This window comes from Phoenix dactylifera, chromosome 5 (assembly GCF_051530095.1).
Source record: "Phoenix dactylifera cultivar Ajwa chromosome 5, Ajwa_hap1_PhDact_Kaust_v1.1, whole genome shotgun sequence".
Lineage (NCBI taxonomy): Eukaryota > Viridiplantae > Streptophyta > Magnoliopsida > Arecales > Arecaceae > Phoenix > Phoenix dactylifera.
The window spans coordinates 5,275,019-5,287,381 of NC_143194.1; the positions used below are offsets into that span (position 1 = coordinate 5,275,019).

Genomic DNA, 12,363 nt, shown 5'->3' on the forward strand with positions numbered 1-12,363 from the left:
CCCAGTCGACTCGATCAGGAGGACGTCAATCCCAGCAAACGAGAAAAGAAAAGAAAAGGGCCCTAATGGAGAGTGTCGAGGAGACTTGGACCAGCAGCGATGAAGGTTCTAGTGGTGATGGATCTACTAGCCATGGAGGGAGTGGAGGACAGTATAGTACTACTTATGAGACACAGCTGGAGGAAGATTTTCGATACACCGGTGAGCCCCAGTTTACGCATGCTACACAAGATACGGATCATGGTAGGCCGTCTAATATAGGCCAGTTGGATACCATTGCATATCGAAGATGGGCTCCTCGAGGTCGTTCAGGAGGCCAGGATGCAGCTGCAGATGACCTTCCATGTGGAGTAGTATTCATTGATGTATCAAGTTCCGAGTCTTTCTATTATTCGCGGCCTCAGCCAGCCTATGGATATGGTGCATCGGAGTCATCTTCCGGTGGCTACTACCCTGCGCAGACCGGAGGCTCTTACGGGTCGGATTTTGGTGCCGGCATATTCGGACGAGCCCCTTCACAGCTATATTGTCAAGACACCTCTCAGAGCCAGAGTTTCAGCGAGAGATCCGAGAGTTCTTATGACCCGACGTGCATTCCTCGGGGATTGAGCATACAAGACTATAACATCGCTTGGTTAGAGGGATGGGTTGATCTGTCTCCGTATTATGCTGATGATTCAGATATCGACGAGAAGGATCGCCACTCGACCCCGTTTTAGATATCCGAGAGTGCTTTAAATGTATGTAATTGATCGTATCTTAATTTGAAGATATTTTATGCTCTTCATCTCATTATTTGAATCATTTGGAAGTAATAAGATGCATCATCTAGTTTAAACCTTAAACATAAACATAGAAACATCAAAAAAATATCCAAAAGTGAGAGAACTCCCCCCCCAAAAAAAACGACGACGGGGTCGAAACCAGGCCGAACCAGCCCCATCGGTACGGTATCAGTTCGGCTCGGTTCGGCACTGGTACCGTATCGGTACCGAATCCAACCGGTACATCGGTATGCTCGGTACTGCGTACCTTGGGTCCTACAGTGAGCACACTTAAAAATTCTAGAACAAGGTACACTGTCTTGGTACCAAGCTCTATATTGATGCCATCTTGTTACTATGTCGGTATGCCGGGTATGGGAGCTACTTTGGTGTGCTGAGTGTCAGTATGACTCTGTATTGCATACCGATTTGGTACAGGTACGTATGGTATGTGCTGTACCACCCGGGATGGTATGGCATCTTGTTCTAGAAAGCTAATACTTAATGATTCTCAAAAAATATTATCATTTGCTATCTGTTTTGTGTTGTTTTCTTCATTCTTTTAGAAAGAGGCCATGATCAAACAAGATTTATGTTTTGTTCTGTCATAGCCTTTTGTGTTTCTTTGAGGACATAGGCTTCACGTTTCTTTCGTCTATTGCACCATTATTTCTTATATTTTTCTCCTTTGTGACTTTTTCAAAGCTGCAAGGTCATAAACTTTAAACGAATGTTGCTACTACTGCTGTCTTGGGATAATATCTCTCTGTCATTTTGCTCTTGAATTCTGTTAGCAAGCTTGGAAAAATTTGATTTCTTCCCATGGACCTCAAATTTGCTTCTTTAAAATTTTTTTCTGAAAATGTCCTAACGAGTACTATAATCTTTTTCTTCTTTAATCCTTCAATTTTTTTACAATGCAAAGTCAGAGTATTATGCCCTTAGTATTTCCAACTCAAGTTTGTTGAGTCTAAAAGATCTCTCTCTCTCTCTCACCCCTCCCTCCCTCCCCCCCTCCCTCTCCCTTTCTCCCCTCACCTCACCTACCCCAATATGATGTATGAGATCTTGAAGAAGATTACAATGCGGTGTCTTATTTATGGCTTAAAAAAAACACTATGACAGCAATATATTTCTTTTAAACTTCCGCTTTGGATTTTGTACAATTTCTTTGTATATTTGTCTTTTGTGCTCTCCTTTTCCTTCTTTCACAACTACTTTGATGCTCGTTCAATATGTTTTTGATTTATGAAAGATGTAAGGACATATCAACATCAATAAATCCTGCCATTTTTGAACTTCCACTTTGATGATTACAAAATCCAAGTCGAAAAAAATTGACATTACCAAATATCCTATAGGATGTTTTATGCTATTGGCATCTTTGCAATGTTATAATGATAAGAACGTTGCAAAAATGACATCTATCATCGCGAACTTTAAAGGGAGAAAGGTTTGCATAAAAATCCCGATCATGTGTAGAATGTTGACCCTTCTTACCTCTAAGGTGAAAATGACCATTAGAAGTTTTTTATTATGCTATCGTAAAACTAAGAAAAGATGAGATAGAAATGAAGTCTTTGTTGAAAGGTGGAGGTAGCACCAATGGAGGATAGATTGAGAGAAGGATGGCTTTGTTGGTTTGGATATGTATAATGGAGATCGAGGGATGCACTAGAATAAAGGAGTGATTTGATATATGTAGAAGAAAAGAGGGATAGAGTTCGACCAAAAATTACATGGGATAAAGTAGTAAGGAAGGACTTAAAATCGCTACATCTTTCAGAAAATGTGGACCTAAATAGAGCAGAATAGAGGAAAAGGATTCATATAACCAAACCCAACTAGTTTGGGATTAAGGCTTAGTTGAGTTGAGAGCATCTTAACACTACCCACCTTGTGACTGTTAGGAAAAAGGCAAATATGGATTAATATTGGAGAATATCTCATTCTAATATTAGAAGGTTGGGAAGAATAAATATATGATTATAATGATGAAGTGATCCTCACTGGAAGTGCTGAGATGTTTTTGCTTAGGTCAGTTTTCTCAGAAGTTAATCAGCATGTAGTAGCCACAAGCCTATGATTATATTGATGCCGAAGAATTGTCCTAACTCATTTCTAAAAAAAGCACATTTTTCCAGAAAATTACATCATTAAGGTCGCTTTCTTAGATGATGGATCCTTAATATTTTGCTTATGATGATATTGCTTGTTGGTGTATGTTTTACACACACAGAGTATATGTTTAAGTATGTTAGCATATTATGTATGTAATATGAATTCATAGAGATGTTTGATATGCAATAATTTTAACCATTTCTAAGGCTCTTTATTTTTGAATGATGGATGATGCGTTTTGTTCTTTTGAACAGTTTCTCGTCTGTATTTCCAAAAACTGCACAAGCATGCCATATTGTGAATGCTTTGAATTTTGTGATTATTCCATTTTCAAGTTTAGCCAGTGAGAATATAAACGTGTATGTACAAAAAGATGTGAATGTTAAAGATGGAGGTGATGATGTGTAAACTAATTATAGAAAAAAATTCTGAATGTAATTGTTGAAGCCATGGTAATGGTTTTAATTTAGAAGGCTATTTCATCATTCTTGTCTCCTTGACAGTGAAGTGTATATCTTTTGCTTATGGAAAACATGCTCAGTTTTACGAATAAAACTAGCATGGTAACCATAAATTTTTCATGCAGACTCGTGTGCTAATACAACCTTCTAAATGTTCCATCCATCTTCACTCACCTAGTTTTGCTAGATGATATACCACCTATGGTTGAATGTCCAGTCACACATTTGTCAAGCCGCCTCTGGACTTGGTCAACTGCTAAGTGAATACCTGCAATCCTCGTAGCACCCAAATAAAATATCAAAACTAAAATTGCCCTTCATCTTGGTGACTGGCTAGATATGTCAATATTCCCAGTGTTTCTCCTAATTTGCTGCGACTGATTTAAATGCTGCATCCAGATGTTGCTCACCTTTTACATGCAAACTCTTGAGTGCTTGCTCTTTTTTGTGTGTTGGAAGGTGGGGTGTTTTATGAACATATCACGCTGTCTCAGAAGTTAATGCAATTAAATAATTGCGTGATGGATCATCTAATATACAGGTATACCGTTGGAAGCATTTCATATCAGTATAGCTGGACCAAGGTTAGGCTGATATGCTTTTGAACCCTGATCAGGTTGTCCTGTTTTGGAAAATAAGAGTCTGAATTCCTTTGCTCTTGTACCCAATAACATTCAAACCACCATCCAGGAAAGATTCGGGTGATGTCTTTTGAGGAAAACTTAAAAAAAGGGGGAATGCTACAAAAGAAAATAATGAGCGGAAAATTATGAAACTATATGCAAAGATAGGTAGCAGAAATTAGTCTTATTTCATCTCATCACATGTTCAAGGTATAGAAATGGAAGTATCTGGTGATACTCTCATTAGTTTGATCAGTCATGGAATCTGTATATCAACCTGAGCTGCCATTGGCTGTTCTGAACTTGGCCAAACCATCAAAGACATTTACTCCTCGGTTAGTCCATCATCGTTATTGCTCTTAGTTTCCTTTTTGCCCAGTTGCATTGTATTCCTAGTTCTGTTACATTTCTTTTTTTAACATTCTCTAATCACCTCCTGATATTCTGACGTACAAAGACTATGGCAGCCTAAAAACTGTGCCATTAGATTCAGTGGTTTTCTGAATAGCTGAAATTTGACATCTAGTATAACTGTAGTTGACGGGATTGTAAAATTTTTGGAGAAAGGAGTTCCTTTTTAGACCCAAAGAGAGCAGATTCACATTCTGGATGCCAAGCTAGGGCAAAATGTATCCCCTGAATGTTTAATACTTGGTCTACCTTCTGTAGATATGCATATATTAGCTGAGAACAGTCGTACGAACAGAGATTCCAAATTCTCGAAGAATTTGAGGATAGATTAATGGTACTAAATTATTATGACATCTCAACCATATAATTTTTGGCAGGCTTCATTAGTACAAGTTAAATATTCACATGTTTAGGTCTGATCAATATTGAATTTCATCCTATGCCAGAGACTCTGATATTGCTCTCAGTTGTTTATGATGCTGCCAATGCTATAACTGGCATTTGCCCTACAGATATTATATTTTGCATTTCAGGACGCTTGGCCTTGAGAAGTAGCGTACGTGAAGCTAATCTCACAAGGCCCTCCTATCTGTGTGTTATGCTAGATTTGGATGAATATAATGTGGATCATATAGAAAGAGCACATTTTTTTGCCATCTTGAATTTCCAGGATTTTTAATTCTTCTGGGAAATGAAGATGTGCAATTTTTTCCTCTTATCTTTATGAAGCAAGGAGTATGTTCTGTTATGTTTCCTGCTCACTTGCCTTTCTGTAATGTATTATAACTTCTAGTGAATTTAAAAAATCAGATGCAGATCATATTTTGTTGTGTAAATTGGGTCTTTTTTTGTCCACCAAAGATGCATGAACTCAAGTTACTCTCCCCAATAAAAATATGTCAAACTGCATAGAGTCACTGCCTTGTTTCTTCTATGTCACATTCTTTTGCAATGAGCGCACATTTTCTGAAATTTTTATATAAAATTGACCTGCAACTAAAGAAGAGTTAGTGAATCTTCTAAGTTGAAGCTCACATGGATGTGCATTACCATGTTCAGGTAATGTTTGCATCTGTCAAATCTTAATTATGTATCTTTGGTTTTGAGTTCTTTCTTCTCTTTGCTCACTTTGCAGCCATCCTCATGGTACAATAACTCTACTGCACAAGAGAAACCTGTTGGTCCTGATATACCAACATCAGAGGCTAATGGCTCTGCTACAATGACAATGGAGCCAAATGAATCCTGTGCACTTAACATGGTACCTACCGATGGTGTTGCACCAAACATGGCACCAACTGATGCTGCTGCAGTGAACAAGGAAAATGATGACTTTGCTGCGCCAAACATGGAACCAGTTGACTCTGTCAACCTAAACGTGGAGCCTAATTACTTTGCCGCACCAGACATGGCACCTACTGACTTTGCTGCAGTGAACATGGAAACTAATCACTTTGCTGCAAACATGGCACCTGCCAGCTCTGCTGTGCCAAACATGGAAAGGACCAACTTTTCTGCACCTAATATGGAGCCTGATGATTCTGCTTCACCAGACAGGGCACCTCCTTACTCTGCTATGCTGAACATAGTGGGTAATAACTTTGCTTCACCTAATAAGATGGCTACTGACTCCGCTGCAGAAAAGATTGTGGCCACTGACTCTGCTTCTCCAAACATGGTGGCTACTGACTTTGCTGCATCGAAGATGTTACGTACAGACTCTGCTGCACAGAAGAGGGTGCCTAATGAATTTGCTTCACTGAAAGTGGCACCTAATGAATTTGCTTCACCAGAGATAGGGCCAAATAACAGCAATGCGCCAAGGATTGCACTTCCTGAATCTGCTGCAGTGCCAAATGACACTGCTATGCCATGTATGACGCCTAATAGTTCTGCTGCGACAATAATGGAGCCTACTGAAATTGTTACACCAGGTTTGGAGCCTAAAGACTCTGCTCTACCGAGGATGGGGCCTAATGATACTAAAACTCAATCCATTGTGCAAACGAGCGAAAGCTAGTGGACAGACTCCAGCTCTGAGCCAGGTAATTTATTTACATTTACGATTTACATATACTACTTTAGAGTCAGGATGACTTACAAAAGTCATTTCCTTATCTTACTTTGGGAATATGATTTTTTTTTTGCCTAGTTTGGTGCTCTGTTAGGTGTTTTGAGCCCCGGTGGATGCAACAGGAATCAATCATTTAGTGCCTTTTCTTTTCTTTTTGATATATGAGCATTAAAGCCTCAGCATATGTATATGTGCATTGATGCACATAATGAAATAGACTTGTGGACTCTGAACCAGCACCTTCAATCTTTTAAATTATGTTTGTTAAAATTTAAAGCATGTGTTTCATCTTAATTTGTCTGTGAATTTGGTGTGGCTTTTATTTCCTTGTTATCCAATTGGAAGCTTGTGTTTCTTGTGCATTGAAGCACACATTGATATTTATTATTTATTATTTATTATTTATTCTTGTTATTTGCTGTTTTTTTGAATTAATGGATGAGAGGTTTTAATCTGATGGAGATTCCTATCAACACTGGCTTGTTTGTCTCCATATAGTTGGTCAGAAGCCTATTATGGTGAATACTTGCTCGATATCGACCAAATAAATTCTAAGTCCTGCACAGATATGACCGTTGATGTGATTCACCACTATGATATAATAGTGATTAGACATGCTTCCTGTCAATGAATATTGTGAAAACAGTGATCATCAACTTAAAAATTGCTGAATGTGGTTATCTGTACATTGAAGGAAGAAATATGTGAAACTGATCTTCTTGAATCCATATCTGATGTCATGGCCATTTTATAGATCATTATTTCATGCAACTTCCAAGATGACATAAAACTCCATGGCACTTCATTTTTGGTTTAATGCTTAAAGGTTCCCTGCATTACATGGACACACTTTAATGCTCCGACTTATAGAGTACTTTGGATACTTGGACATGGCACAACCTGATGTGACATACGACACAACACTCCATGGCACTCTTCTAAGGGTTGTCTTGCTTATGTCAGTTAAAATTGTTTGATATTTGGCATGTCTTTTTGAGTACCTTGTTGAAAAGCACCATATTGCAATTAATCCCACATCTATTTTCAAATCCTAAACAGTTCTAATGTGTTCAGGCTCCATTAATGAAGTGTCTCACGTAATTCCTTGTTTTTATAGTGTTATTATCACATGAATGTTAGTTTTCTTTAACAAAAATTGCTATCGGATAGTGAACTTACTTTAGTTTTTAAGTATTATATATTTTTTATCTTTATATTTTATTGTATGAACATCTCCATGTGTTGAGATTTTTGAAGGTTAAAGCATCAGATTCTGGGGGACACCTGGGGCACTTGTCCCAAGTGTCTAGGTAAAAATATTTATTTGTTTATGAGATTATCAAAGCGTTATGCTTGCTGTATGGTTCCATGGATTCTGCTTTATAAGAACCTATTGGTTCCTTTCCAGATTGTACATGAATAACAAGCAGGACACACTTCTTCTCTCTCCTGTCTTCTGATGGATTCTTGTAATTTTCGGTTGCTGATCCTAAGCTTTGTGGGTTGCTTCTAATGTAGAGTCAGTTGATTCTCTATGTTTATTTCAAAATCTTAAGGTCCTATGTGAACAAGCCCCCAGAGGTTTTCGTTATGAGATGATGGCCATTGTCAGGCATGTTAGCTGATGTTGTGCCTTTAGGGGCTTGTTTTTCTTGAATATGAACTCCTATTAAACCATGCAAGTCAACATAAAGCCCTTAGATGCAGTTCATTGACGATGACTATTGTTAGACAAGCAAAACTCAACATGATGACCTGTTGTGCCTGCTTGATAAAGTATCAGTTTCATTCCCTTTCACTCGATCAGAAAGCCTAGTTTAGGCTTTCCACAAGAAATTGGGGCCACTTTTCAGGCTATTGTACTCTATGAATTGGGCATTAAATCCTTCGCATGAATTATGTTTGAACTATATACTCAGATATGATGCCTATTGGAGCATGTAGCAAGAATTCTGCGCAAATAGATCAAATCAAAATGGCCTTACAAAGATATCATAAGAGCTACTTAATATTGATATATTCTTTTGGGCCAGTGTTTTTTGCATTTAACTGAAATAGGTAATTCCTAGGGCTTGTTCACAACATTGGGTCAATAAGTGGGCGACTTACTTCAGAAAGACATGCTGAATTGACCCTTCCCTTACATTGAGCTTGACCCAGATAAGAAGCAAAGATGCTTACTAAAGCCTGCTTAATAAATTTTTTGGCCAAAGTGGACGGATAGTTTATAAGAAATTAGCCTTCATGGCCTAGTTGTGTAGCTGCAAATTATCGAGTTTATGTTATTTTTTGAAAGGCCGACTAATTTGTTAGGCCTTGGATTGTTTTCACGACATTGGGCCAACCAAGGTTCGCCGTACTGGTACCGAACCCCATACCGGTGTTGCACTAGCATAGGCATACCGAGTGTCGGTACGGTACGGTATGCGGTACGTCAGGTATACCGACACTGGCGTACCGATATTGGTACCCATCGGTATTGGTACGATACGTTCGGTACCGACCGGTACAGCATACCATCGGCCAACTATATGTTTATTTTAGCACGCTTTCTTGAACCTTGGTGAATATGAAATTTGAGCTTTGATACTGGAAAATCATGGCACTATTTGATAAACACTTGATTAGGAATATTCCAAGGTTTTAGACATGAATCCATTTGTAGCCTTTGGTACAGCAAATCTCACCCTCATGCCTGTAACTGAGTCAAATCATCCTAGATTTATGGATCTTGAATCTGTAAATAATTTGGGCATGAATACCGCAACATGTCCTTTACATACTTCAAACAAAGTATGGATTTGTTATGGATTTGGTCCTTGTACTCATACCATATCTGGACTCTATAGACATGATCACTGAAATTTAGCTTTAGTTTTGGAACATGTTCCATCCCCCTACTAGAATTCCCAAACAACCAATTGCTATCCCTCTGTTGGTCCATATTAGCGTGGCAATGGGTCAAGTCTGGTCAGGTCTAGTAAAGACAACAACATACAAAGCCTTGACTCATACCTGACTCGACCAGATATTAGGTCAAGACTTCTTGACCCATACCCACCCACCGGTTAGTTCAGGTCACCCATTTGACCGTAACCTAATTTATTTTATGAAGCTCAATCCTTGCTAACCTATCAGATCTGAATCACAATTCTTTCCATCTAATTTCCAAAATGATTTGAACAACTATTATCAAGAAAAAGACCAATCACTTAAAAATTCTTATCCAAATCATGACTCAACCTATTTGGACCCATAATAGAATACTACCCTCATGACCTGAGTTGGGTGAAAACTTCAACCGATGCCCGACCCGTTTAAAGTTCAGGTCAGAAAATCCGAGCGATACCCAATGATAACTAAGAAAACTTGACCGAAACCTTACCCAAAAAGGTTTAGGTCAGGTTGGGCTTTTTCAGTTGGGTTGATTTTTTGCCACCCCTGGTCAATGCTATAGTTTCAGTCCCTGCTCTAAGAAGTTAGTATTGGTACCTAGCATAGCTGAACGTGGCACTTGTTAGTGTATCTTTTGTATACTTAATCTAAATGGAGCGTATTTTTATTTTTATATTGGCGTCTGCACTGAATGACATATGTGCTAGCATGGGCTATGTAACCAACATGCAAATCTGTGGTACATGCCCAATTTGAATTACTTAAAATTTTGGAACCTTTTCTTGTAACAACCATGGTGTTTGGAAACCACCAAATTTTGCTCCTCATATGTATACTGTTTGTATCTGTAAGGATTCTGGTTATGGTAGAGACTAAACTGGGGCTCAGATATCACTAAACTCCATTACTTATTTGATTCTGGCACCTTCCTTGGTCCGATACAACTGCCTGTGTTGGGCTTTAATGTTATTAAAATCTCTCTGTAATTTTATTTATCCTTTATTTGAATGGCATAAGGCCCTTGATTCTCAGTCTACCAAATTTGACCTTATATTTCACCAAATGATACTTCTTATGTTTTGTACCAAATCTGGATGGTCAAAAGTTTCTTATTCCAAGCCAGATAAAAAAAGAATCACTGAAGGCTACCGGATTTGAATTTCTACCATATTTATGCTTTGGTATCTCCAGATATTTCCCTTCCATCAAAATTTGAATGACTTGTCAGGAGCCTAGCCCAGGAATAAATGAGATCACTTCTGTCGTAACTGGTCATTGAATTTGATAAATGATACTCTGAATATCCGATCTAAGCTACGTCCTAGCAAAATCTTAACTGTTAAAAACATCTTCAGATCATCCGCATGATAGAGGGTCTCTTGCATCAATTCCGTGAGGTCTGGGAGGGTCTGACATTGGCAAGTAATGTGATGATGTGGTTAGAATCAGTTGATCTCCACTGAACTGTTGCGTAAAGGTTTGTCTATTATTGTGATAGAAAAATCAATTATCCCAACTGAGCTAATGAATTTAAAGGCTGATTTCTGGACTGTGAAGCAAAACTTATGTAAGGTTTATGGACAGCCATTCCCTTACCCCGCTCTGAAGTCTGAAGAATTGCTCCAGTTTAAGCCTTTTTAATTACTTGTTCTCTCGGAACTGCACAACCCTTTAATGTGCTTTATAAGATATATGTACCTTCCTGCTATAACGGTGTCGGGCTCAAATTGTATATTAACTCGAGCAACTTGGAGGTCAGTCTTCATTTGATCTTGAATTAGATGCTTGTGGAGCAAAAGCTCTAGCATTTCTAGCTAATCTATGAAGATAGATTTGGGTGAGTTAGTTGATTAAGGCTGCATATCTAGATCATGTCAAATGTCAATGGTGGGGGAATCTTGTTTAACAATAATTTAATTTTCTTGGAGGGAGTTGCAAACTGCATTGACCTTCTTCCAAGTCTGATGCATTACTAATTTAATATAAAATTCTTCACCTTTGTCTTGGAAAATTTATGTGAATGATTTTTTGGCCTCCTATGGCATTATTATAAAAGTTTTAATTAGGTATTCCGTCATAGATTATTATTAGCTTGTATCAGTTTGTCATCCATTAGAGTTTCACCAAAAAATTCTTCAAGGATAACTTCTATTCATAGTTCTTCCTCAAAATTGGCTCCTTCACCTGGCATTCTATGTAAGAATCTTCATCAGATATTGGTTCATTAAAGACTGAGAATTTCTTGTAATTATTGTACAATTGATTGCCTTAAAATTGGAAATAACTAATTCTCTAACAGCGCTGCTGAGGCTATTCTTGAAGCATCGGCGTTGGTTACAATTCATGAACTGGCAGAATTGCTCACTGGGGTTTGCCTGTATGTTCATCCATAAGATCTTGGACATCAAAGTTGCATCCATCTTATAGTGCCATCATATAATCTTCTGCTTCTTTACTACTCCTTAAAGTTCACATGATTAAGACAATCTTTACTTGTATCTATGCAATATCAATATGGAGGTTCCAGTTTGTGCAGGACATCAAAGTTGCTTCTATCATACAGTGCCTTCATATAATCTACTGCTGCTTCGCTACTCGTTAAGATAACCTGTTCAATCATCACTCATATTTACACAATATCAATATGATTCACTGGTTCCTGTTTGTGCAGTCGGTTTTTACGTACTACATTGATGAAGTAACTGGTAAATGTCAGATTATGATATTATATGGTGCTTTGATTTTAATCCAAATAAGAAACATTTGCCGGCAAAGAGGGGCCATAAATCACTAAAAACCTAGCAAAATTCAACATATTTCAAGCTCACACGTCAGAAACTTGTGGCACCACCAAGGCATGATTTTGGACTGCTGTTTTTGCAACCCAACTTTACATATGACTTCCAAGTTAATGAAACATCCATAAATCAGAAAAATGGAGTCTGATGTAGAACAAAAGAACAAGAAGCTAATAAATTGGCAATAGATTCAGAAATCTATCAGAATTTGGACTG

The 12,363-nt window shown here is 38.0% G+C and overlaps 1 protein-coding gene across 11 annotated transcripts in view; it reads left to right on the plus strand.

Moving 5' to 3' along the window:
- LOC103719254 (inactive poly [ADP-ribose] polymerase RCD1-like) overlaps positions 1 to 12,363 on the plus strand; it is a 49,190-nt gene that overhangs the window by 14,117 nt on the left and 22,710 nt on the right. For 9 of the 11 annotated variants that reach the window (XR_015986922.1, XR_003387917.3, XR_015986920.1 and 6 more), the window contains exon 7: positions 5,516 to 6,425. Coding sequence is in view for 7 of the 11 variants with exons in the window: in XM_039129363.2 (XP_038985291.1) it covers positions 5,516 to 6,400 (885 nt within the window). In the remaining 4 variants the exon portion in view is untranslated. Of the gene's footprint in view, positions 1 to 5,515; positions 6,426 to 6,532; positions 6,731 to 12,363 lie in introns of those variants that run through there. The other 2 variants (XM_008808401.5, XM_026809306.3) reach the window with 1 other exon arrangement.